This window comes from Epargyreus clarus, unplaced genomic scaffold (genome assembly GCF_041222505.1).
Source record: "Epargyreus clarus isolate Ecla_fem2 unplaced genomic scaffold, WU_Ecla_fem_2.2 ptg000031l, whole genome shotgun sequence".
NCBI lineage: Eukaryota > Metazoa > Arthropoda > Insecta > Lepidoptera > Hesperiidae > Epargyreus > Epargyreus clarus.
Window position 1 is genome coordinate 1,031,560 of NW_027332236.1, and position 27,370 is coordinate 1,058,929.

Genomic DNA, 27,370 nt, shown 5'->3' on the forward strand with positions numbered 1-27,370 from the left:
CTTCGCCGATGACACCGCCCTTTACATCCAAGGGCAAAAGGAGTCATCTGTCCTCGCCAAACTCCAACGCTCGGTCAACGAGTTAGGAGATTGGTTTAGGAAATGGCGCATCGAAGTCAATGCGGAGAAAAGCTCCGCAATGCGCTTCGACCACAAACGCAGGCGCTTAAACAACCTGCCCTCCGTCAATATACTTGGGGCCCCCATTCCATGGAGGCCCACAGTAAAATACCTAGGAGTTACCCTTGACCCGGGCCTCACCTTTAGACCCCACGTCTCTAAGGTCACCCATACCGCCCGCTCCTACATGAGCCGCCTCAACGCCATGATTGGCAGACACAGTAAGTTGTCAGCCAGGAATAAGCGAACGCTGTATAAGGTTTGCATTCGACCGGTGTTAACATACGCCTCCCCAGTCTTCGCTCACGCGAATCCCACCATCCTAGACAAACTCCAGGTCATACAAAATCTCTTTTGTCGTCGGGCACTTAATGCCCCCTGGTATGTCAGAAACGCTGACCTCCACCGTGACCTGGAGCTCGCTCCAATACAACAAGTCCTCAGACAATTCTCTGAAGCGTTCTTTGACCGCTCAGAAAACCATTCCAACCCCTTAATCAAGGGTGCAGCGGACTATGCTGCCCCTCTTCCTACCCGTTACAATTGCCGTCGGCCAAGAAATATCTTGACCGACGCTCCTAACAAACTCTCCACCGATGTGGAGAATCTTCTGGCCGCCCACAGGGGCGTACAACTCTCCATAGAGAATCGTCTTCCCGACGATTCTAATCTTATTCATGATACGTTGACACCTTCAGTGTCATCTATCCAGCGGTAGCTCTCTAGGGAGCGCCGCTAGCGCCTCTCGCTCCGCAAACGAGAGGTCGCTATCCGATGTCGGCTGTACGGTCCCCTTGGACGAATGCCTTAAAGGAGTTTTTAGTGGGATGGTCCTCCCTTCAGGAGGACCTTTCAGTCAGCCCCACACGACGCAGGCACCGGCCGTCGCGGCCTGTAAGTGCTTGGACGCATTTTTTGCTCCTCCCTCTCCGTAGAGGGTCAGCCCTTTTTCCAACTACATCTGGGCGCCAAAAAAAAAAAAAAAAAAAAAAAATCCGCCGACACCACCGTCACACCTATTTCTGCCTCATAACAGCAGTGTCAAGCGCTGCTGTGTTCTGGATTGAACGGTTTGGTAAGGAAGACATAGTTTTCCGAGGCGTTTCAGCTTAGTCCTCAGAGGTAACGGCGCATCTGTGGCCGACCTTAGGAATGAATATCTAATCCTATCTGGGGTTGATTCCAGATGTCTACGGGCGGTAGTAGCCCACTTACCATCGGGTGAACTGCATGCTCGTGTGCTACTCCTATGTTATAAAAAAAATAAGATTAAAAATAAATATAAAGTGGCAAACTATTTTTACCACGGAACACAAACTAGAGAATTGTACCACACTCCACGTAATCTAAAATACTAGATCATAGCGTGTCACACGAACTTGACAGTGCATCTTGTCTGAAGGTTGTGGTGTCAACTGTCGCGGTAATCGAACTGGTGCGAGGTAACCCGGTGAAATATTGTGTACCGCTATTTTCATTTAGCTGTTAATTTTATTTAATTATGCATATTATTTGTTAAAAAAGATCTGAATGGTATGAGAAGTCAAATTTGCACTTGGGCAGTGCGGTGGACTATGGCTTAGTCCTCATTCTGAGAGGAGACCTGTGTCCAGCAGTGGGACAGTAATGGGTAGTTGATAATAATGATGATGGATTAGCACACGAGCATGCAGTCTACCTGATGTTAAGTGACACCTACCCATGGATATCCTAATCAACTCTAGATAGGATTGGGATTTCTACTTGAGGTCTATAGCAGATACGTGCGATTTCTGAGAGCTATGTTGAAACCCTAACATAAGTGACTAATCACGTCCCCTTAGACCTTCGCCTTAGAGCAAAACACATCGACTATTAACACTGCTCTTATAATACAGAAGTAAGCGTTGGTGCTTCTGTAGTGCAACAATATTCCGCGTTACAATATTCTTTATTGCTGTTACGAATTACTTTTCAACTACATGTCAATGTTAGCTTTTACCTGAATGATGATGTACTTCGTTTTCAGCAGTTTCAACATAGTTTGAATACCAATTTTATTGTCATAAAATAAATGTTTTACGTAAAACGTCTTAAACTTATATAAAACACAAAAGGGACTTCAATAAAATTTATAACCGTTTCCAATCGTTATACGTTTCTATACACAGAGCTAATAAACGAGTGGATATGATGTGTCATACGTTGCAATGTATCTTTTGCACAAGAATAAGATAATCGTTGTGCAATGTATTGTAATTTAGTGGTCTATAAATGTTCTTTTTACTTCGCTTTTATTATATGGAGGTCGTAAATGCGCATGCAGACTACTTGTTTATAAATGGTCAGTGTCGCCCATGTAACCAACTACACATAAACCGGAGCTTCTACCCAAAACTGACCACTGATGCATTGCCCCTTGTGAGGCCTAAGACTGTCGCCTCATGTGCATCTTCCACACACTCGGTAGGTAAGAAGGTGGTAGACTTGTGGTTCGACTCCGGCGGCACCACCGCCACACCTATTTCTACCTAATAACAGCAGTGTTAAGCGCTGCTGTGTTCCGGTTTGAAGGGTGTGGTAAGGGAGACATACTCTTCCGAGGCGTTCCAGCTTAGTAGTCAGGGGTAGCGGCGCATCTGTGGCCGACCTCAGGTAGGAACATGTAATCCTGTCGGGTTGATTACAGATGTCCATCGGCGGCAGTAGCCACTTACCATCAGGTGGACTGCATGCTCGTCTGTTACTGCTATATTATAAAAAAAACACTTCCACGGGAACTTAAGTATATGAAATAAATTAAAAAGTTAATTATTTCAAAATAGTCATTTTCTAAATTCATAATTTATGCTAAATTGATTTTTGTCTGTTTATAACGGCTTATCTCAAAGGCGTATCTGTAAAAGAATTGTCTATTTGCAAACGTAATATAACGATCGTTACAAAGTACTATTAATCCCACAACCTTATAAAGTTCCACTACCAACCGCCCACATAGTCACGTGTGGAAGAAACCGCGGAATCTCGATATATTTACTCGTATATACAAAGCCCAAGACACCTGACCCCGCTAACCTGACACCCGTCACCCGATAGGTATCCCGTGGGAGGGGAGGATATAAAGTCTGATGAGGTAAATTTCATGATTTGCTCAATTGGCGGGCGTGGATTGTGGGTAATTGTATCCGGTCAAACTAACTTGCTTGTGGGACCGGATGTCTTATGTTAGCCTAACTTGTCCTTAATGACGACAATTTGAACGTTAACCTGCATATTAAGGACTGAAGGACTTGTTTATAACTAGGAGTTATGAAGCTATAAAATAACTCGCATTTTGAGGCATAGAGGACTATCTAGAATCGAATATACGACACTACTATCTTTTTTTTTTTTTTGTTTACGAGGGGGAAACCTTCAAAAGGTACCCGGCGCCGTGGGAGCGACGCAGGGTAATGTGGGATTTTTACCGCACTAAAACCCCCCCGGTAGCCGTCCTCGGCGCTGCGTAGAAGGCTCCGGGATCTCCAAAGGAACGCAACCGGAGTCCTCTTAACGCGTTGCCCCGTCGGGCTCTGCCCAGGTGAGCTTGACGCTCGCCAAACCTTCTGGTGCGTACGACGGTATGCGACCACACATACCGCCGCCCTTCCCAGGGTCGCTTACCGGGCGGTTCGAGCTACCCACTCTTGCCGCCCGCAACCCCGGAAGCCCCCTTTTAGTCGCCTCTTACGACAGGCAGGGGATACCGTAGCCCTATTCTGGTCCCGAAACTACAGGGACAACACTACTATCTTACTACTATCTACAGTACTATCTAGTCTAGAATATAATCTCATTATGTTATTGAAATTAAATCAGCCACTATTAATTATTGAAGACTCTATTTTTCAAATATTTTATGAAATAAACCGAAAAATGTCGAATACTACCTATTTCTTGAACCCTGTTTATTTTATTTTTTTATGTTTAAATAATTGTTTTATAGCAGCTATGGTAATACACACATTGTATTAAAATCGAGTGTCTTTTATAGTTCAAGAGATAGAGATTTTATTTATTTTATTTTATTGTATTTTGGACCCAGACAGTCATATATTACATTACGACATCTTAAGCTAATTTAATATGTGTTATCTAGACTGAGTGCCAACAATTTGTGTATTAGATACTCGATGTAGCTTTTAATAATACTAGATCATAATAAAAGTATTTAGAGTTACGTTAAAATTACAGAAAGACATTTCAGTTTTAAGTTTTATGTTTGTCGTAACACTCGTAACTCATAAATATATTGTAACACGAATGTGTTACAAGGTATATTGATTTTCTTATACAATTCAAGTGGTTTGTTTGAAAACTCATTACAGATGTAATTAGCTCGGACGGTGTGGACAATAAATGAGTGTTGATGTTCTAACACGGCTAATGTTATGAGATTTACTGCATACTTACAACTTACAATACGTCATTTGGTTATTCATGTGTCTAAATTACTGACTTTAGTTATATGTGTCGAAGGAATGTTTTAAATTGGTGTTACTTGTAACCAAGTGTAAATGTAATAGGAATTTAGCTTACATTACAATTTATAATTGTAGCTACTACAAGCTACAATTGCTGCAAATCTTTTTATGTCATATGTTGTCTATCAAAAAGGTGGTGGTGGTTTGTGTGATAAGGAAGACATACTTTTCCGAGGCATTCCAGTTTAGTCCTCAGGGGTAGCGGCGCATCTGTGGCCGACCGACCGTACGAATATCTTATCCTATCCGTTGATTGCTGATGTCCATGTTCGGCAGTAGCCACTTACCAACAAGTGGACTGCTTGCTCGTCTGCTACTCCTAATATATTAAAAACCGAGTCTTTACCGACAAATGTAGGAGGTCTCGTGTGTTTTACATTAAGTAATAATTATGGATTGATCCCCAAGTTGAGTATTAATTTTGAAATCAGATAAAATCAGTTATGTATATAAACAACCGAGTCTTTACCGACAAATGTAGGAGGTCTCGTGTGTTTTACATTAAGTAATAATTATGGATTGATCCCCAAGTTGAGTTTTAATTTTGAAATCAGATAAAATCAGTTATGTCTGGAAAAGAAACATGCTTATTGTATCCGTTACAACATAATTCGATGTGAATATAAAAATAATTACTTTAATAGATCAGAATTAATGAAAGCGCGTGCAACAAATCTAATATTTTTATTTCTTTTAATTCGATTTGTTATCACTTATCACATTAGCATGCGGATATCTTTATAAGTTAATATATCGTAGCGTTTTATGACCGATAACATTTATATTTTTATATAGGTACATAATTGGCTTAGTCGTAAACAAATCATTTTGCATATGTGTAGGAATTCCCACCGCGTACCTATATCTCAAACGCAAAGAGAATCATAAGTATAAAAGAATAAAATATCAGATAAAAAATTGTTATCGCTTGAAATTGAACTTGGAACCATGAGCATGGTAGCAGTAGCATTCGGTTTTATAATAGTACAATGTTTAAAAGCCTTGAACCTGGCGTAATAATTTTATTAGAAATGAAATTCATATTCAAAAACTTGGAACCACGAAGATAGTACATATCCCTTGCTTTAACTTAAATGTGGCATTTAGGCACCATCTTCCCATCTATTTCAATCGTAAGGCAATTCTTACGTTTCAGTGGATGGGTGTGGATACAAGCTGACTTACATATATTATGAAGCGAATATTACTCCTGAAGAGTGGCAAAGCATCTGTCATCAGTATCAAACAGAACCTGTTCTTCTACATATATACAGTTGGTTACAAATATCCAAAAGCGGCAGTAACTAGTTAACTACTTATAGTGCGCGTAAAACTAGTCCGCTCTGAATATAGAAATGAATCGCGTCGCCATAACAAATTGTATGACTATACCTGCTCGCAACAACTTCAGAGCGGACTAGCAGTTTGGCGCGAACTGTACCAGGTTGCCAAACTCCAATACAATCTTATAAAAAAGCAAAAGCTGCAGACAATTGGTCAGATCATTCAGCTTCACATTTTTTGCAGGGCAGCCAAGTTCATTGACACCGTTACGTCACTTGCGCAGGCGCAGGTCATTCGAAAAAACAGGCTCGATGAAGACTATAAAATTATCGATTTGCAATATTTTTTATATTACCAGCCAGATACATACTTACTTTTTTTGATTTACAAGAGATTCAAAAATTTCAGTGTCATATTAGTTAAGTGTTATTCAAGTTTTTTTTAGTTCTATAGAGAACATACAAACGGTTAATACATTTTTTTATCGATTTGGTATAGTGTAAATAAGTAAAGCAGAATTAATTATTTAATGTATTGTTTATTATAATATATTATTTCTTTATAAATATGGGATGCCTGTTAAAAAGAATTATTCTTTTTGCCGTCGTAAACATCTATTTTGAGCAGATCTCCAAAAGACTACCTATTTAATACCGTTATCTATATATTACAGAATAATTTCGGATAACATGTTAAAATTATATCATTCGTCTGATAAAAAAGATAGCACGTATCGACTTTCCAAAACCACAAACACTTTAAAATATTGTAATTGAAGATGTCATTAGCAACTGTTGCTTGCTTTTTACAAATGTAAATTGAATATTAAAGATATTTATTTTATTTCTTTTGTAATTATTAATAATACTACAAATAGATGTCATCAAAGAATATTGGAATTAGATTATTTTTATCACAATAGTTGTCCCTGTGACTACGCTTGGTTTTAGAATATAACATTAATTGTACAACGCTATTCTTGTAGCACGTCATGAAAAGTAAGAATAATTACTTCTGATTTTAAATTGTAATAATTTTTGATAAAGAAGAAGAATAATAAAACAAAGACTAAATGTTGAGTCAGGATACGGACTATGAATATATTTATCCATTTAATTCAATTTAGTGGTTTTAGTTAGATGCGATTTCAAATACAAACAAACAGACAGGCATGGTAAACCACATACACCAAAAAAACCGAGCCAAGTAAACCATACTAGTTAGTTAGTTCAAAATAAAAACCTCCTTCAGTATAAGAACCTAGAGTTTTTGCAACGATACCAAATTTAATCAATCTTTAACGTAACTAAATCGGCCAAAATTATGTTTTATGGTCTACTGTTACTACGTGATTTGCATCCATACTATCTATTACGAAGGCATTGATGAGTCTTCCTGGATGAATAATTTGATTAAGGTCGACTTCCGATTTGCGAAAGGCTCTCAGTGGAATACAATGCAATAGATGTTCAAAGATCCTTGGTATGACAAGGTAGTGTTTAAAATTTACGGCCAGTTAACACATTAACATATACAGCTACTGTGCTTAAAATATTCATAAGCATTTACTTTCTCTCAAGTTTAATTAGTATTTATTTCCTTTCTAGAATGATTTTAACCAACCCACTTGTAATATCGTCAACCCATTCAAGAATGAGAAGGATTAGGTCGTAGTCCACCGCGTTGGCCTAGTGCGAATTGGCACTTACCGTTGATTTTTTTTATAAATTCTCTCAGGTGGGCAGGTTCCCTCGCAATGTTTTCCGTCACCTTTTACCTAAGTGATGATTAATTCCCAATACGCACATAACTTTAAAAAATCACTAGGCTATCACTGCTTCCCCACTTGTAAGTTTGATATAAAAATATATATATATACATATACATATATATATATATATATATATATATATATATATATATATATATATATATATATATATATATATATATATATATATACGGTCGAATTGAGAAACCTCCTCCTTTTTTGAAGTCGGTTAAAAATAGGTTTCATCCATTACACGGATGCAGGTTATCCCTTATTCGGGTCTTCTACTACCATTCGTACTTAGCCAATGCGGTGGATAATGACCTAAATAAACCCTTTTGTGAGAGGCGACCTGTGGTTGAATAATAATGGGTTGACGACGACGATGACTATAATCCTCAAAGAGTAGGTACTAACATCCTATTAAGTTAACAATAATAAATATTATAATAGAGATTTTATTAGGTACTATGTAGCTAACATTGAAACGCGTACAATTTAAGGAAAGCAAAATTTAAATTCAAGGCAAAGAATTCAAAAATTCTGTGTCAAAATTAATTTAGACTATTATAATATAGAGCAAGGTTAACAAGTATCTTATAAAAATAGTTTATTTCCTGCCCGTAACACTATAAAGTCATATAACACTTATATAATTAAAGTTAATGTGTAAATAAAAAATAGTCTGTTACAAAATAGCATTGTCATGAACACTTGCAAGTATATCGCATTATTTAAAGACTTAAGAATAAGCGGTAAAACGCGATTAGTTAAAAGTCTAATTAACTAATGACCCGCGCGGCTACACTGCTCTATCGGAGCATAGTGCCTTTGGTCCTGGTCAGGTAGTATTTTTTTAGAAAACTCCAGTTGCAATGCCTGAAATAATTATGTTGCCCTTGCTGTGTCAAGGCATTTGCGATGCGGCCCTTTATAACACAAGTTAACAGGGTTTCAACGGGTCCAAAGGGGTAGAGGAATATCACTCGAACAATCGGCGAAAAATGTTCGACCATCTGAAAAATTTTCTCACTATATCTAAGTAAATAATCTTTGAAAATGGTTAGCGAAAAATCGATCCTCCATTTTGATTTTTTCTCCTGTTATCTCGATTCAACTCCTTATTCCCTCCCCTTTCCCCTTCACGGCTAGGCATATACTGTAGTAATCATCAAAGCTGCATTTACCACAATGGATTACTAAAACCTCAATTATGATAAGTATGCGTGAACTGTACAACACCCTAAGAAGCCCTTGGTTTTCCCAAAAGGACATATATGAAACAATGACATACATCAGTATTCCGTTACGTGTGCCCGACTTTTACCTTCCTGGGGCATGGTACCATTGTATTCATATCGTATGAATTATGCATTGTCGATAGGTAATGCGAAATCCATATGCAATGATGACAGAGGAAAATAGTCCCCCATATATATACAGGCAGTAATGCAGATAGGCAGGCGAGAAGTGATCATGAATAATTTTTGAAGATGAATGGTAGGCAACAACATTTTTACTACTGTTCTAATCGAGGTCTAGATGCGCAGCCCTCTTAAATAGTAGGTAAGTCCTTAGTCCAGAAAAAACAAGGTGAATTAATACCGATAAGGCAGAGAGAGTTACGTGTGATACAGAAGACTGGTGTCTTCAGCCTGCCTTAACATTTACATTAATTCGTAACAAAATATTTTTAAACTTAATTAAAGTCATGGTATTCATTAAAAGACATAAGACGAGGGCGCTGCCTTAAAATAATTGAGGCGATGGAGCAAGAAATGAAGTAGGATATCAACAAATTAAATTAAGAAGTTTTGAAGATCCTTGAGGCACTCAGGAGCGACATGATACAGGTGGATGAAAAATACATCAGACATTAGTTTAATTTGCTCATTTGCATAAAAAATCTAGTAAAATTCAGGAAAACAAAAGTAGCTAGTTTCCCTGCCAATGCAAGGCAAGACCTCGCCTTCAAAATAAGGCAAAAGCCTTGTTCGAGCAAACATTGCTAAGTAAGACTTAGGATTAACTCATTAGATAGCCGTTATCACGTGAACATTTAACCTTATAGTTGTGTAAATGGCTCATAAATTGGGACAATATTTGAATTTGCGAAACATTGAACCAGTCGTAAAGAGGAAGTCATGTTTGTAAAAGAAAAGGTACTTTATGAAAAACATCCTTCCCGGGAACGCTGCCCAAAGGTTTCACTCTTGCCGCCCCTTCGAATGCCCCTCTTATAGTTGCCTCTTATGACAGGCAGGGGATACCGTAGCCCTTTTCTGGCCTCGAAATTACAAAGACAAGTTTGTAGCCTAAAAAGTCTTTTAAGGTGGTATCATCTTCCACGAATCTTAAGTGATTGCCAGTGATGCAATTTCATGAGCATTTCCGACCTTCGGAGATGCAAATAAGGCACCATCTCATGAATTACATTTTTTTTTATTCTTCAACTTAACGATTAAGCAGACAAGCTGCCTGATAGAAAGTAGTCATCGCGCCCATGGATTGCAACACCAAAGGAGTCGCCAATGCTGCGCAGGCGTTCATATGGGTTAATGCAGTCCATTAACCCATATGAACGCCGGCGCAGCATTTCTTTTCAATGACATAAGAAACATTGGAAGTAAAAAACATGTTTCATTGTGAACTTTATTTTCGGACAAAGAATATTCTATTCAAATAAAAGGTTAGTCAGTGTGACTGTAATTTGATACCAAGATTATACAGCCAACAACACAGCATGCACTCTACATATTCCAATTTGCTTCCAACTCTCAACTTTATTGCAATGGCGTACAGTGGAGTATGTACGTACGTGTAAATCAAAGTAGGAAACCCTTTGTTTCAGCGCTAATTACAGAATGCATCGCTAAATATAGTGCGTCCCACGCATTTAACACTGTAATTGTCCTTATAATTGTGTAAGATGTACCATAATAGACATATGATAATAATATACACATAGAAAATAACTACTATTGTTTTGTTATAATAATCATCTTTATTATCTTTATAATATTCGTACATGTATAGCAAAGTGATTAAATAAATAGGAATATAGAGAGGACTATCACAAGATTTTCATACAAAAACTTTTAACCCGCTTCACATTAACGCCATCTTGGATTGATTACCAGTAGAAATATTATATTTGGTAGACTTACCACCAATTGGTAATAATTTTGTGGATGACACTTTTCCTTCTAATGTCTGGTCTATTACTAGGTACCAGTACAATAAATTTGATTGTCTCTGATACATAGTAATTTTGCATATTTTTCTTAATTATTTACACCAAGTGAGTGTGTGTCAGTCTATGATAACGTTGAAAGACGGCAATGGACACTTATCGTAAGGTGAATTAAATGGTCATTGCTGTTTATGGAATGAAACCGAAGTAACAACGATTAAAATAACAATGAATAAAATCTAACTTATTTTATCTAGCCAAAACAAGTATCTTACCAATGATTGATACGAATGCCCACATGGACTATGACCATTGAACATCAAAAGTTCGTTTGTATTACTAATATTAATTTTAATAAGAAAGAACTGTTTAAAAGTTTAAATACTCTGTAGATTTCATGGATTTGATTCGTTGGATTCTCTTATAACATTAGCTAACTGCTAATGTAAGTGCCGTCAAAACCGTCCAACCGTTTCGGAGATTAGCTGCAACAAACAAACAGACAGACAATGACCTATCTTCCTTTGGGAAGTCGGTTAAAAATGTAATAATTCTTTTTGTAATATGTACTATGCAATTTGTAACAAACAAACATGGACTTTCATATGTTTTAAATAAAAAGCTGTTATTTGAACATTGCAAAGAGACAAGAGACATTGAAAAAGAGAAAATTTTATTTATTTGTATAAATGGGAAATGATGCAAAAATTGCAATCTTTCATTCTCACCATGACAAGAGGATGTAATCGGACACTTGAACATCACTTGTCGACTCATTTTCTAAGAAATTGTTGATTGTATTTTTAGTATAGCACTCATTGAAGTAATTAACGATGAAACAGAATCTCCAACAGAAGCATTGAAGCAATGAGTCAAGATGGGATTTGAAGATTGAATGCGAATTGTATTAATAAAAGACAGGAAGATAATGTTTCCTTTTATTTCTATCCTACTGCGACAAAAGATTATGTTTTTGAGATATTGCTTTGCTGTCGGCTGTGGCCTAAACGACTGGATGGATTTTATATTTTCTTAAATATATTTGTTGATCATATATTTGTCAATGACTTGTCAGAATTAATCAGAGCTCTTGAATAAATTGCTTTTGCGTGACCAAAAACTCACAAAGGTGTATCGTACCTTTTTTTTTTTTTGTTTACGAGGGGGAAACTTTCAAAAGGTACCCAGTGTGGTAGGAGCGACACGGGGTTATGTGGGATTCTTACCGCACTAAAACCCCGGTGGCCGTCCTCAGCGTTGCCAAGAGGACTCCGGAATCTCCTACGGAACGCAACCGGAGTCCTCTGAACGCGTTGCCCCTTCGGGCTCCTCCTAGGTGAGCTTCAGGACTCACCACACCGTCTGGTGTTTACGACGGTATGCGACCACACATACCGCCGTCCTTCCCGGAGTTGCTTGCTGGACGGCTCGACCTCCCAATCTTGCCGCCCGCAACCCCGGAAGCCCCCTTTTAGTCGCCTCTTACGACAGGTAGGGGATACCGTAGCCCTATTCTAGTCCCGGGACTACAGGGACAAAAGGTGTATCGTACCTTATGTGCGTTTTTTCTGTACATCAACACAACATGAAAAATCCATATGCGCAACTATAATAATTGATGTAACGGTAAAATCCATTAGCGACATTTTCTGTGAGTTTTGGCTAGTCAAAACGGACTAGACCCACTCATTCACAAAAAAATGCAACAGAATAATAATTAGGACTTTTGCGTAAAGAACAATCAAAATGTTCAACCTCTTTTCAATAAACAGTTTCTGTCTAACTTTATTTATCTTCATAAAAATGTCTATAAGGCAATACTAAAACATTACAGCGATATAAGGCACGTTACTTCAATGTATTGTATTGATTGATTGAGCATCAACGCAGGCGCAACGTAACAAGAATCATGAATGATTATAATTCATTCATGTTTGATTTACCTCTTATTTCAATCTTGATAAGATTTACACAATAATATAGGTAAATAGCGTAATTAGTGTTGGTTATTAAACGAGAATCATTGATTTCTAATCATTTAGTTGATCTGAGTTTAGACAATTGAAATGATTAATGATTCGCCGATTGATCTGATTCTTGGAGTCATATGCGTATTAGCAAATTAATTATCACTAGCTGAGAAGGAAAACCGTGAGAAAACCTACATGCTTGAGAGTTCTAGAATAAAGACCGTAAAGCTTTGTGAAGGTCACTAATTTGCTCTTAGCTAGCGTGGTGAAAGAAACCTATTACTCTGAGAGAAAACCAAAGCCCTGAAGTCACACTTCGAGTTGGACGAGTTGGATTAAAAATGTTGATATTAGAGAATTTTCATTTTAAAACACAATCATGGTTCCCTCTCCGTTCGCTCGTAGGGCCGTATATTACAAAGATACAACAATCAAAAAACCATCATGATGTTCAAACAAATGAAACGCTACAATCAACAAACAATTTTGTTCTCGATATAGCATTGAATGATGACGTTAGTGGTCAGTGACGTGCCCAGAAATACCATCATTTATTTGAATTGCAGCAAATTGCGTTCCATTTATTTGCTACAGCAGATGTACTTCACGGATATTCTATTTCTGTCTCATAATATCAGTGTTAAGTGCTGTTATTTTTTTGGTCCAAAGGTGTGGTAAGGGAGTTACGATTTTACGATGAGTTGTAACTTATCGTATCGTATACTTCAAAGGTGGTAGAACCCCTTGTGGTTTGACTCCGGCGGCACCACCGCCACACCTATTTCTGCTTAATAACATCAGTGTTAAGCGCTGCTGTGTTCCGTTTTGAAGGGTGTGGTAAGGGAGACATACTTTTCCGAGGCATTCCAGCTTAGTCCTCAGGGGTAGCAGCGCATCTGTGGCCGACCTCAGGTAGGTATATCTAATCCTATCTGGGGTTGATTACAGATGTCCATGGGCGGCAGTAGCCACTTACCATCAGGTGGACTGCATGCTCGTCTGCTACTCCTATATTATAAAAAAAAAAAAAAAAACTTATTTCAAATGTAGCGACGTGTCTATGACCTCAAGAAGGACTAAAACCATCTGGGATTAATTATACATCTCCACGAACAGTAGTTACAAATTACCATCAATGGGCTGCATGGTCCTTTGCTATTATACAACAAAAACTTATTTTGTTAAAGTTTTTGTGAGTTTGAGCTAATCTAGCTGTTTAATTTCGTTTATCGCTCGCCAAAGCTAAATCGGTTTTAGCGTATAAATAATTGCATAGGCATTTTCCAATGATATATCTTTGTCAAACACGCTAAGATTATCTGATATCTTCAGCAAACTTTGAATCCAAGGCTCATCTTGGTTTAATTTCTCCTAACAGTTGCTACCGAAATGTGATACGATTTAGATGGTCAAAGTTAATTAGACTTGAAAAATTTAAGTTAAGATGTGCCACAGTGTTTTGATGTCGTTTCTCATCTATCAATTTACTGTTATTCGTCTGTTTTCCTCTCCTTTTTGACCTTTGAAGGTTTATGCGTAGTAAAACAAATTTAACGCCGTTCCACTTTGCAATTAACGTTCGGAATTCAGCTATTTTCATTTGTTTCAAGGTTCCTTCTAAGAAAATTGTGTGAATGACTAATTTTAAAGTGAACTCCTATCGCCCCTGCTTTCCCAGATATTAGTAGAATTGATAATATATTAGTAGTGGTCATAAGAATGAGGCTCTAAATAGACGCCTGCTGTAATAAAGTTATTAAAATAAATATTATTATCTTGCAATTAACTATTCAGGTCTTAATAGACTCCGAAATACGTTCTCCGTTCACTATGTCTTTATATTATTCCTGATACCAAACAGTTGTAATTTAACAATAATCTGTGTGAATAATATTTAATTCATTCTGAAGTGCATAGGATCTGTGCTATAAGGTAGTGTAAGTAGTAGTAACATGTAAAAAATCGTTATATTTAAAATGGATCAGGAAGAAATGATTGAGAGAGGAAGCCGTGTAGTGGTATGTGGAATTTTTATAAATTCATCTTTCGTGTCAAAAATAAAATTATTTTACGGGGACTCGATATTAATATTTAAGTGTAGTAAAATAAATTAAGATAAATCTTTTCTTTTGTAAGAGCTCTACGGCAAGTGCCTAAGAACTCTTAAAAAGGTTCACAAAAATGTGTGATGTTTTCTAATTCTCACTTGGCCAGTCGCTAGACTATGGCCTAAACCTAAATATTTTTGATTATAGTTGTTCAAATCAAAACGTAAATTGGACAACGGAATGTAAGAAAAAAAAATACAATGTTTAAATTACTTTTTACAGATGTATGGTCGCTATCAACGCGACCTAAGCGAAGCGGCCAGAGAAGAAGCAAGAAGACTCAGAAGATTACGAAAAAGAAGAAGAAAAGATGACAAACTCCGGCAGAAGGAGCTGGAGGCGACGGGGAAGCACAGGCCGAGAGGGAAGGTCATCAAAGTACTAGGTGAGCATACAAAACACAATATTCAAGTGATAAAAATGTTTCAGATAAGATTTTTCACATTTTTTAAATTTTCATCTTCTTTTGCAACATTTCAATAATTCTTCTTTTTCTCATTTATCCTTATTATGACTTTATTTTTCTGTTAGTTATTCTATACATTCAGTTTGAATTAAAGAATTTATAGTATTGATAACGTAGATGGGATACCTGATGGAAAGTAGTCATCGTCGTCGTTACAACATTAGAGGAATATTTCGTAACGTCGAATGTTTTTTGCGCCTTCTTATAAACACTAGAGGAAAATATCTTCCTTATTATCTCATTAAGATTAATATTTCCTTATGAGATTTCCTATGATTACTATATTCAATGAAAATAAATAATGCTTCGCCTCTGCATAATATGTTTTATCATTATATTTGAAATCAATTATTGTAAATTTGCTTGTATTATATTAGATAGTCACTGCGACTTTTGCACCTTTGTACGATTAGAGAATTCCGAGTAAGTGACAAATGCGGTTATGCTCAAGATAAACTTCATTTCTTTCCCTAACATCTCCCCTACACTCCATGATATAAATGAACAAATATAAAATATGCAATAGGCAATGTTGGCACCACTCTCTCCGCTATAACTAAATTTCTTTCTTCCCTTATCCCAAACACTAGTTCTCCCGAGCATAAGTTGACAATGATATAAAGTTTGCATCGAATAATATTGATATAAGACACATTTGCCGGTCTTTAGTTACTACTCTCTTTGCTATAACTTCATTTCTTTACCTAGAGCTTCCCCTATCCCAAACACCATCTCCCGGATATAAATGAACAATGATATAAAGTTTGCATCAGGGTACGCCTGGAGACACACGTTCGCGAGGCTGGGCGAGGACTGGGTGTTTCTGGCTGCGCTCGGTATCATCATGGCGGTCATCAACTTCGCGATGGACCGGGCTATCGCGGTCTGCAATAATGGTGAGTGTCCGATCAATCTGCGTATGTTTGAAGTTTATATTAGTGGAGTCTTTGTAACGGCATCTGAAGGATCTAATTAATATACGAGTACGAGCGAAAGTCGTACTGCTTCCGAAAGTCGACGACTGTCACCGTCAATCGCTCTTGTATTAGCAGCCTCTTGTGTGTTACCTCCCTAACAATATTATGTGTGAAATACTGTACTTATTTTTATTTTTATTTCATGCTGACGTACTGTGAAGTAAGTATTCCGTTATTTAAATATGAATTAATTCAAGATTTAGCAACATTTACGTTGAGGATCACCTATTTTGATAGGATGTAAAGCCAACCTTTTTTATCTGACTGTGGAGAATGTTTTCCGGGCGTATGTATGTCTCGTTACTTGTCAGTTAATTAAAAAAAATCATAATATTTCATTGAAAATTTTAGAAATCTACATTATAATTGGTTTTCTTTATTATGTTAGTTTTTAAGCTTCATGTTTTTAATGAAAAATAGAGATAAAAAATTACATGTGTTACAGAGTTTTTTATCTTTATAAAACTGTATTTGCTTTCTTCTTCCTGTCTCCTACATTTTTTGTTTTATGTGTTAAAGCTCGCATGTGGATGTACAAGGACCTAGCCACGTCTACATTCAGCCAGTACGTGGCGTGGGTGTCGCTGCCCGTCTGTTTGATACTCTTCGCTGCCGGCTTCGTGCATATCGTCGCAGCTCAGAGTATAGGTGAGGACCTTTTAACTAGTTAGTCTACTTGATAAAGTCAGCTGATATGTATAAATTTAGTTTAAGAAAATTTGTCCCTTAGGGGATCTGTAGCTTAAAGTACTCGGTAATTGGTTGGATAATTCATAGAGTAATGCACTAAAACTTAGCTGATATATGAACAGCTTTAATGTCTTTTTTACCTCATTAGGAGATAAATATTTAAAATCCTTCCTTCGTATCTGTATTACGAGTACATTAGGAACTTTTAGGAAAAAGTTAAAAACGTCGTATTATGAAAATGTCATATAAACTAAATTAAAATAATTAAAAATGACTAGCTGAATAGTGGATCTAAAAGTCTGATATTTTTATTCAGTAGTTCTTTTAATAAGGTAGATAAGTCTTAATTGATTTCTAAGTTGCTAAATAGAGGATATTTTGGAGAAATAAATCGTTTTTGTTTCGTGGGTGCTATGGCCAGACAAATATATGACTAGAAACGCGCTTAGTACAAAACTTATCATAATAACATTGTTTTGAACTGTTTCATCCACTGTTTCCAGGTTCTGGTATACCTGAGATGAAGACAATACTCCGAGGAGTTCACTTAAAAGAGTACCTGACGTTCAGAGCGCTCATTTCGAAGGTCATAGGTCTGACTGCCACCTTGGGCTCTGGTCTGCCATTGGGTAAAGAGGTGAGGTGAAATGAGAAGTACTTGATATTAGAATTCCGAGCTTTAAGATGATGAGCTTTATCATAAGATGAAATATTCATTCAAAGTGTATATAAAACTCATAGATAAGTATAGATATCTCACCGCCTTGTAATTGAAGGAAGCCATTAAATGGTTTATACGGCTGACAGTCCTGTCAGCCATTTAATGGCTGTCATGGTGTAATTTACGCGGAACAATGCCGACATGAAATCGAAGAAAAAGTGCGGAGAAATATTGCTTGATTCGTAAATGCTCTAAAAACTACATTTTTTAAATATTTTTCAAACGCGAAAATAGTAGACAGTGACAATTTCAATTGTCAAAACTGGTCACATTTTCTTGTTAGGAGTGAGTAATCTTTACTAATCTATGATAAAACTATAGAATATACAATTATTATAAAAACAATAACCACGACTGCTTAAAAATATAACCGATGTCTCCTCATGAAATACCTCATTGGTTAAAGTCCGTCAAGCCGTTTGGACAATAAGTCGTTCCAAAGAAAGAGAGATACATACATATGTACATACGCTAAAAAGCATTACCCTCCGCATTCGGATAAAAAAAGAATTGAAAATTGAAAGTAAAATATTTAACGCAATATTCACGCAATAAGTTGTTATTTCCATATCTTAACATTGAACTTAAAAACTACATAATCATGATGAAAATGTGATGAAACATATTTTTATCATGTGAGCGTTTGATTATCTTGTGTGATAGCGTTTTTTATCAATCACATTGATCTTGAACGTTTAGATATGAAATTGTTATGCGACGCAGCCTTAAACTTTATATTTTTATTGTATAATATTTTTGTTACGTACAAAATGATTGACAATGTTGCGTTTTTTCGCAAATTGTCAAGAGATGGCACTACTTATTTCTGTATCACGCTATCGTAGTTTTCTAGACATCTTTCTTTACATGAGCTGCGAATTTAGACTATCGGAACACTACTGTGACAATCTCGCCTGGTGGGAACTTTCTTCTGCCAAATTATCATTTTGAATCTAATTCTGTCCCACCGCTGGGCGTTTTTAAAAGGTCTAAACATCGTTTCATTAAGATTTAAGAAGCAAACAACACAACAGATGCTTTGCAATTCCTGGGCAATAAGATGATTGCTATTTGGCATCCAAACCCTTCCATCGAAACGTTTAACCGCTTCATGCTAGAAATAGTTGGTGGAACCTTTCATACAAACCATACTGGTTTTGCCACCTTCTAACCTATTTTCTATATTTTCAATTCTCATCCCCTCAGGGGGCGTGACTGACATATGAATTGTACTGATTCTGTTTTTATTTACGCTTATATTAGCTTGACCAGTATGTATGTTGTTATGTAGTGTGTAACGGAATCTTTGAACTCGATTTTTACCTACTTTGAACTGTCCGATTAATTTAAAATTTTAAAGACTTCAAGAACCGATGATAATAAAGGATTTTAATGTTTTTTTCCCATTCTCCTCATCACGATTTCCTTTGTGCGGTTTTTATTTTTTAAACTATATAATTATTATTTTTGTTCATCACCTTGTAATATATTGTTCATCCCCTCAGGGGTCATCCGTACAAACAAAGCATACTGACTCTACCACTTTTTGCTATATATTTTTTTCAACCCCTCAGGGTCCGTCCGTTCACATAGCGTCGATGGTAGCGACGCTGCTGTCCCGGCTGGTGACCACCTTCCAGGGCATCTACAGCAACGAGTCGCGCACCACCGAGATGTTGGCCGCCGCCTGCGCAGTGGGTGTGGCGTCCTGCTTCGCCGCGCCGGTCGGAGGTTCGATTCTGTTGTCTGTTTATATTATATATCATCATATATATATGTGAGATCGAAGAAATGGTTTTATGATGATAATGAATTCTTATTTCCAAGAGCTTATGTAAAACACAATGTACATCTTTTAAACTGACTGACAGAATCATAAACTAAATAGGTAGGTGATATCCCACGTATACAGGGTGAATTTTTCAAATAGGCCATCAGTGCCAAATCCGAAACGATAAGGATTAGCAAAAAATGCTGAAAGGAGTTGCGAGGCCGATTTTGACAAAAACTAAAACAGCATCATTAGTTTTTTAAAAAACCTTTTTCCCTAGCCGGGGGAATCAAACGAAATCATTTTGAAAAAAAAAACACTATTATATAGCCAACAGATAGTGTCGCTTTTAAGCATCAAATTCTGGGAAGTAATGATAAATGACAAACGAAAGGAAAAATCTTTTTAAGGACAATATATCGTATACATTATATTACGTATTTTGTGTACACATTTATGAGTATGAGTACTTAATTTGAGTTTTATTTTGGTAGGATATTAAATTTTTACCGCTTTCCTTAAACTAAAGATGTGTTGTCCATTATTTTCCAGGTGTCCTATTTTCGATCGAAGTAACGACCACATATTTCGCTGTGAGGAACTACTGGCGTGGTTTCTTCGCCGCTTGCTGCAGTGCCATTGTGAGTACTTTTACTTTTAACCACTAATTTATATCATATCTCTTAGAATAAAAATACGCCTCATATAATAAGAAGGGTTCAATAGTCCACCGGTCCAATAGTCCACCGAGGTCGCGTTCCGATCCGGTAGTAGTTTAAGAAAATATTGTAACTGACAATTTGTAAGTGCCGCCGTTGGCCTATACAAAATAAATATATATTTCATTTCATTTCACCATATTGGTCGATAGACCAAAGTACGTAAACCGTCGAGTTTTTTTTAAAGAACTCAGATTTAATGTACAGGACCTTGTGATCTTTTCATTCACCGTTAATAATAATTAATATTTTTGGACCATGCCATTCCGAAAATCCTGGTCTGGGGTTCAATCTCCGGATCGCACTTTTGCACATATATTACTTAAACTTCACATACCTACTTTCAATTGCACACATATGTAAATCACTACAAATATATTTATATACATTTTCTAGATGTTCCGCCTTCTGTCCGTGTGGTCGGGAGCAATGCCGACCGTGAAGCCCCTCTTCCCGACCCACCTCCCACAGGACTTCCCCTTCGACCCTCAAGAATTCGCAGTATTCGTATTACTCGGGTGAGTATTTTACCACAAAACATCTGGATTTCTATTGGATGTAATGTAATTGAATTGTAGCGACTTTCCCGCTTCATAGACATCGTAGCAGGTTAGGGTTAGTTAACATTTTACACATAAATTTTATGAATCAGCATAACAACAAAATCTAGCAAATAAAATAGCACAGCCGTCCGAGCAGCCCGGATGTAGGGGCAAACTGAAAATCAGCGCCATAACTCAGTTTACCTGCTCGTGGCACAAGCTGAGTTTGTCCCTTTTCGGTCGTTGCAACACATATTATGGTAAAAATTGAATTGATGTTTTTTTATTTTATTTTTTTCTCTTTTGTTTTATGTTATTTATGTTGTTTTTGTATTTCCGTTATATTTATTTTGTGTTGCAATTTATCCGAATAAAAATGTTTCTTTCTTTCTTTCTTTCTTTCTACTCGTCAAGAAATGGCGCTGCTGAATCACGCTATCGAAGTTTTCTAAACATCTGGCATATATACAAGTTCCGAACTAAGACTGTGGGAGCACGGCCGCTCCCCGGACACGATCACCTAGCCCGGCGGGAGATCTCCCTTTGCCAAAGAATTACCGTCACAGACGCAACGAAATATAATTCTAACAAATAAATATTAAAAAAGACGACCCCCATAGGGGTTCCGGGTTCGATCCCCGGCCAGACAGACATCTGAATGATGAGTTTGGATATCTGTACTGGGTCTGGGTATTTGTGTTCGTCTCTGTGTGTGTTCATGTCACCGATGACACAGAAAATCCTGGTGTGGTGATGTGAGGTTTTTAGTGTCTGTAGTTTAGGTAGAGCGTTTGTAGATATAGTTTAAAATAAAAATTAAAAAGTTAAAAATAAAAGTTAGTTACTTAGTTAAGTAAAGAGTTTAAAATAAAAGTAAAATGTTTTCTATTCATTCTTTTTACCTCAACAATAGATGGCGGGGCACATAGAAGCCTCTGATATGAAAAGCAATTGTTAATTTAAACAACTTCCACAGAATTGTTTGCGGTCTGATGGCGGCCCTGTGGGTGTTCCTGCATAGACAGTATGTACTGTTCATGCGGAATACGAAGAGCCTTAGCAATTTCTTACAGAAGAAGTGAGTATCTATTTGTATTGTAAAGCATTGCGAATTGATGGCCCATTGAGATCTTTTTTATTGAAGGTGGTAGAACCCTTTGTGGTTCGACTCCGGCGGCACCACCGCCACACCTATTTCTACCTAATAACAGCAGTGTTAGGCGCTGCTGTGTTCCGGTTTGAAGGGTGTGGTAAGGGAGACAGACTTTTCCCAGGCGTTCCAGCTTAGTCCTCAGGGATAGTGGCGCATCTGTGGCCGACCTCAGGTAGGAATATCTAATCATATCTGGAGTTGATTACAGATGTCCATGGGCGGCAGTAGCCATTAGTATCAGATGGACTGCATGCTCGTCTGCTACTCTTATATTACATAAAAAAAGACTACACAGCACACAACAACACGAACTGGATTCGAACTTCGCTCCCCTGATTCAGAGGCTACATTTTTAAGGCTACATTTACTAGGACACCACGGCCTCAGGATTAGCGGCGCATCTGTGGTCGACCTCTGGTAGAAGTCTAATCTTATCTGAGGTTGCTTACAGATGTCCATCGGCGGCAGTAGCCATTTACCATCAGATGGACTGCTTACTCGTCTGCTACTTCTATATTATACAATACTTCTATATTATCAGATAGGATTAGATATTCCTTCCTGAGGTCGGCCACAGATGCGCCGCTACCCCTGAGGACTAAGCTGGAACGCCTCGGAAAAGTCTGTCTCTCTTACCACACTCTTCAAACCAGAACACAGCAGCGCCTAACACTGCTGTTATTAGGTAGAAATAGGTGTGGCGGCGGTACCACCGGAGTCGAACCGCAAAGAGTTCTACCACCTTCAAAATCTACAATCCTACAATCTCTATTGGAACGTGTTATACAATGATTGTATTAATTACAGTCGCTTCATCTACCCGGGCTTCATGACTCTGGCGGTAATGTCGATACTGTTCCCGCCCGGCATCGGCAAGTACATGGCCGCGGACCTCGGCAACCAGGAACAGGTAAACAATAATAACCTATTTATACCTTGTTTCTGTTAAAACGCTGAGGGATATATCGTCAAAAACTTTTCTTAATTAACCCCTTAGATGATAGATTGTTAAAGATACTTTTCAATGCTGTATATACCTCTATTTATACCCTGTTCATATTTAAACCCTGAGGGTATAAATCCTTAAAAACTATTCTTAATTCTAACCCTTTAGAGGATAGATTGTTAAAGATACTTTTCAATGATATATCTACCTCTATTTATACCCTGTTTATGTTAAAACCCTGAGGGGACAAATCCTTAAAAACTATTCTTAATTAACCCCTTAGAGGATAGATTGTTAAAGATACTTTTCAATGATATATCTACCTCTATTTATACCCTGTTTATGTTAAAACCCCGAGGGGACAAATCCTTAAAAACTATTCTTAATTAACCCCTTAGAGGATAAATTGTTAAAGATACTTTTCAATGATATATCTACCTCTATTTATACCCTGTTCATATTTGAATCCTGAGGGGATAAATCCTTAATTTTTTTCTTAATTAACCCTTTAGAAGATAAATTGTTAAAGATACTTTTCAATGATATATCTACCTCTATTTTTACCCTGTTCATATTTAAACCCTGAGGGGATAAATCCTCAAATACTTTTCTTAATCAACCCTTTAGGGGGCAAATAGTTAAAGATACTTTTTCAATGATATAGGTAAATAACTGTTTTAATTTAACCTAGCGGGATCAATCTCTAAGAATTCTTTACAAGAATTTATTATTGCTGTAAAAGATATAATTTTATCAATATAATAATTATCACAGTTCGAAATTTGACAACTTTTATAGTCAACATTAGCCAAAATCCGAATTTTGGTGGGTCACATTAACAAAATTTGATTTGTTTAAGATTGGTTATTACTATCGAATGTTAGACTACAGATAGAAACATTTTTATCACTTACCGCCCAAAACGGCGGACTTGGAATCCAGATGCCCAAAAATTTTTTCAAAATTCATTTTTTGTTTTTCTTTTAACTCTTGATATTTTGAATATATAATTATATCGTAGGTGCTGTCAATGTTCGCTAACTTCACGTGGAATGATGAGCTAACAGCGGAACAAGCTGCCGTGGTGGACCACTGGCGGACCCCTGAAGTCAACCTCTTCGGATGCCTCATTATATACTTCTTCTCTATCGTAAGTACTTTTTGTTACTATGTGGCGACTTCCCGCTGCTCGACAAGAGATGGCACCACGAGTGTTGTGAATCACGCTATCGGTGTTTTTTAAATATCCTGAATATACAGGGTGAATTTTTCAAACGGGCCTTCAGGGCCAAATCCGAAACTATAAGGGTTAGCGAAAAATGCTGTAAGGAGTTACGAGGCCGATTTTGATAAAAACTAAAACTGCATCATTCGTTTTTTAAAATATCTTTTTCCTTAGCCGGGAATCGAACGAGTTCATTTTGAAAAAAATTACACCCTCTATATTATTCCACCATCTGATAGTGTCGCTTATAAGGATCAAATTCTGGGAAGTAATGTTATGTGACAAATTAAAGGAAAAGGAATATTTTGAAGAAAATACATATTTTTCCATACATTGCCTTACTAATCCTTAAGGATTATACATAACAAATGATTATGTATAATTCTTTAGAAACATACGTAAGTCATACCATTGACGAATTTGTTGGTTAATCAACTAAATATTCGGTGTTATAACCGTGACATAAGGCTTAGTATGAAAAAGTAATAGTTTGGCAAGTAAATTACCGCCGTTTTTAGGATTTATTTTTTAATAAAAATAAATAAGTGATTAAATAGTACATTGTTATTGTTTGTTGTTTATAACTACGTTTCAACAGTAAATATGATTTTCTACATCTCTTTGTTTAGTTATCACTCGGATTTGACTCGAAAAAGACATTCTCGCAAATTGTCAATTTTACATCTGTATTAAACGAAACTCCGACCATAGCAAGTTAAATCTATTAAAATGGTCCTAAAAGTAACCTTAACTAAATCGGACATAAATATATAAAAACTTGAAGAACAAAACGTCCATTTCGAATGATTTGAAACATTGAGCCAAAAAAAATGTTAATACGCGAAATGTTTAAATTGATGAATGGCGGGAACTTAACTGCCAAATTAATATAAAAAATATGTATTTTCTTAAAATTGAGGCTTTTCCTTTAGTTTGTCATTTATCATTACTTCCCAGATTTTGATCTTTATAAGCAACACTATCAGATAGTGGAATAATATAGAGGGTGTATTTTTTTCAAAATGAACTTGTTCGATTCCCGGCTAGGGAAAAAGTTATTTTAAAAAAGTAATGATGTAGTTTTAGCTTTTATCAAAATCGGCCTCGTAACTCCTTTCAGCATTTTTCGCTAATCCTTATAGTTTCGGATTTGGCCCTGAAGGCCCGTTTTAAAAATTCACCCTGTATACAAGTTCCGAACTAAGATTGTCGATGCACGGCCACTCACCGGGCACGATCACCTAGCTCAAAGGAAGATCTTTGCCAAACTACTTATCTATTTGAGACTGTTAGAACCAAATAGCCTAACTACAAAATCATGATTTACAATATGGAGAGAAGTAGTAGTAGTCCGCTCTGAAGTTGTTGCGAGGAGGCGTAGTACAATTTGCTATGGCGACGCGATTCATTTCTATATTCAGAGCGGACTAGCAGTTTTACGCGGACTAACATTTTTAAGACGAAAATTAAAAGATAGGTCAAAATCATAAAAATGCAGTTAGGCCACTCTGGTTCTAGCAGCCTCATTTCTACTTATAATATTGTTATCCAGTTATAAAAAAATACATGTTTTACGTAAGCCTCAAATAAGTGACTATTTGCTTATAATATAGGAGTAGCAGACGAGCATGCAGACCACCTGATGGTAAGTGGCTACTGCCGTCCATGGTCATCTGTAAACAACCCCAGATAAGATTAGATTCATATCCGAGGTTGGCCACAGATGCATCGCCACATCTATTTATGCCTCATAACAGCAGTGTTAAGCGCTGCTGTGTTCTGGTTTGAAGGGTGTGGTAAGGGAGATATACTTTTCCGAGCATACCAGCTTAGTTCTCAAGGGTAGCGGCGCATCTGTGGCGGACCTCAGGTAGGAATATATCTTATTTAGGGTTGATTACAGATGTCCATGGGCGGCAGTAGCCACTTACCATCAGGTGGACTGCATGCTCGTCTGCTACTCCTATATAATAATAATAAAAATTAAAAAGCCCCGACGAGGATGGGATTCGAACCCACGCGTGCAGAGCACATTGGATTAGCAGTCCAACGCCTTAACCACTCGGCCACCTCGTCTTGTGCACTGGTGACAAATCTTTTCAACAGTAAAAGAAACACACACTTTACACTTAAATTATTTTAATTCTACTAATAAAAAATATTTTTAATGTGTTCCTAACTCATTTTTTAAAGCGTACTTTATTTGAGTATGCTTGATTTAAGTTATGAAATTATGTTTCAAGAGCCTCTAGAGGCTTATACTCCATAATATTAAATCCCAGAAATAATAATTTTCTACTCTAACGCGCTTCATACATGTAGTCATCGGTCCCGGTGTTATATTAGTGTGGTTGGTTATAACACCTGAAATTTGGCCAACGTACTGCCGTGCATTTAGATACCTGAAAATATTGTGTTGAAAAACTTGAAGTTGACTTTAAATATAGTAAGCTTTACATTTAACAGTCGACTATATGGGTTGATTTTACTAGTATGTTTGCAACCTAAGTTAGCTAACATCCACACCCTTTCACCCAATCGCAAGAACTGTTTCAAACGAAAAATAGGCGTGACGGTGGTACCTCCCCGAGCGATGCATACTGGGTTTAACATCTTGGTGAAACAAACAAAAATGTTAATTTACTGTAAAAAGTTTATTTATTAAAGAAGTACTACTAGTGTTGTACTACAGACAAACAAACACACATACGATTTTTAACAGAGGAATTAGTAAAAATTCCTCCGACGAGGATGGGATTCGAACCCACGCGTGCAGAGCACATTGGATTAGCAGTCCAACGCCTTAACCACTCGGCCACCTCGTCGTGTGTTCAATAGCCTTAAAATACCCATATGCAAGTTTATTATCTATGGTCTTAAGAGAAGTCGTGACTCTGTATATAATTATAGTTGTTATACTAATTTTGTTCGCAAATACGCGTATAGTTTATTTTATTCGTCGACCCTCATGGCACAGTAGTTATTATACTGATTTAACGCACATATAGGTCCAAGTTCGGTTTCTAGTTAAACACGATTTAGATTTCCACTATGGGTCCGATTTTTGTCCTTGTCTTTATGTGTATTTGGTAGGTATAAATACGGTGATTTTCTATCTTCAATCGGAAGACACCTGGAACCATAATGGAAGTCTAATCTACAATTTAGTTGTCTTCTTGACTAAGAATCGAATACAGAACCTTATGCGCGTT

At 37.0% G+C, this 27,370-nt stretch overlaps 1 protein-coding gene and 2 non-coding genes across 3 annotated transcripts in view; 1 reads left to right on the top strand and 2 right to left on the bottom strand.

Moving 5' to 3' along the window:
• The window catches only part of ClC-a (chloride channel protein 2), a 56,107-nt gene that overhangs the window by 12,350 nt on the left and 16,387 nt on the right, over nt 1–27,370 (top strand). Inside the window, exons 2-11 of the mRNA XM_073089707.1 lie at nt 15,171–15,333; nt 16,188–16,310; nt 16,911–17,039; nt 17,585–17,718; nt 19,377–19,533; nt 20,126–20,214; nt 20,689–20,810; nt 21,811–21,912; nt 22,795–22,897; nt 23,955–24,083. Coding sequence (XP_072945808.1) covers nt 15,171–15,333; nt 16,188–16,310; nt 16,911–17,039; nt 17,585–17,718; nt 19,377–19,533; nt 20,126–20,214; nt 20,689–20,810; nt 21,811–21,912; nt 22,795–22,897; nt 23,955–24,083 — 1,251 coding nt within the window. The remainder of the gene's footprint in view (nt 1–15,170; nt 15,334–16,187; nt 16,311–16,910; nt 17,040–17,584; nt 17,719–19,376; nt 19,534–20,125; nt 20,215–20,688; nt 20,811–21,810; nt 21,913–22,794; nt 22,898–23,954; nt 24,084–27,370) is intronic.
• On the bottom strand, nt 26,153–26,234 carry TRNAS-GCU (transfer RNA serine (anticodon GCU)). The gene has a single exon. It is a non-coding gene; the product is annotated as a tRNA-Ser (tRNA).
• On the bottom strand, nt 26,902–26,983 carry TRNAS-GCU (transfer RNA serine (anticodon GCU)). The gene has a single exon. It is a non-coding gene; the product is annotated as a tRNA-Ser (tRNA).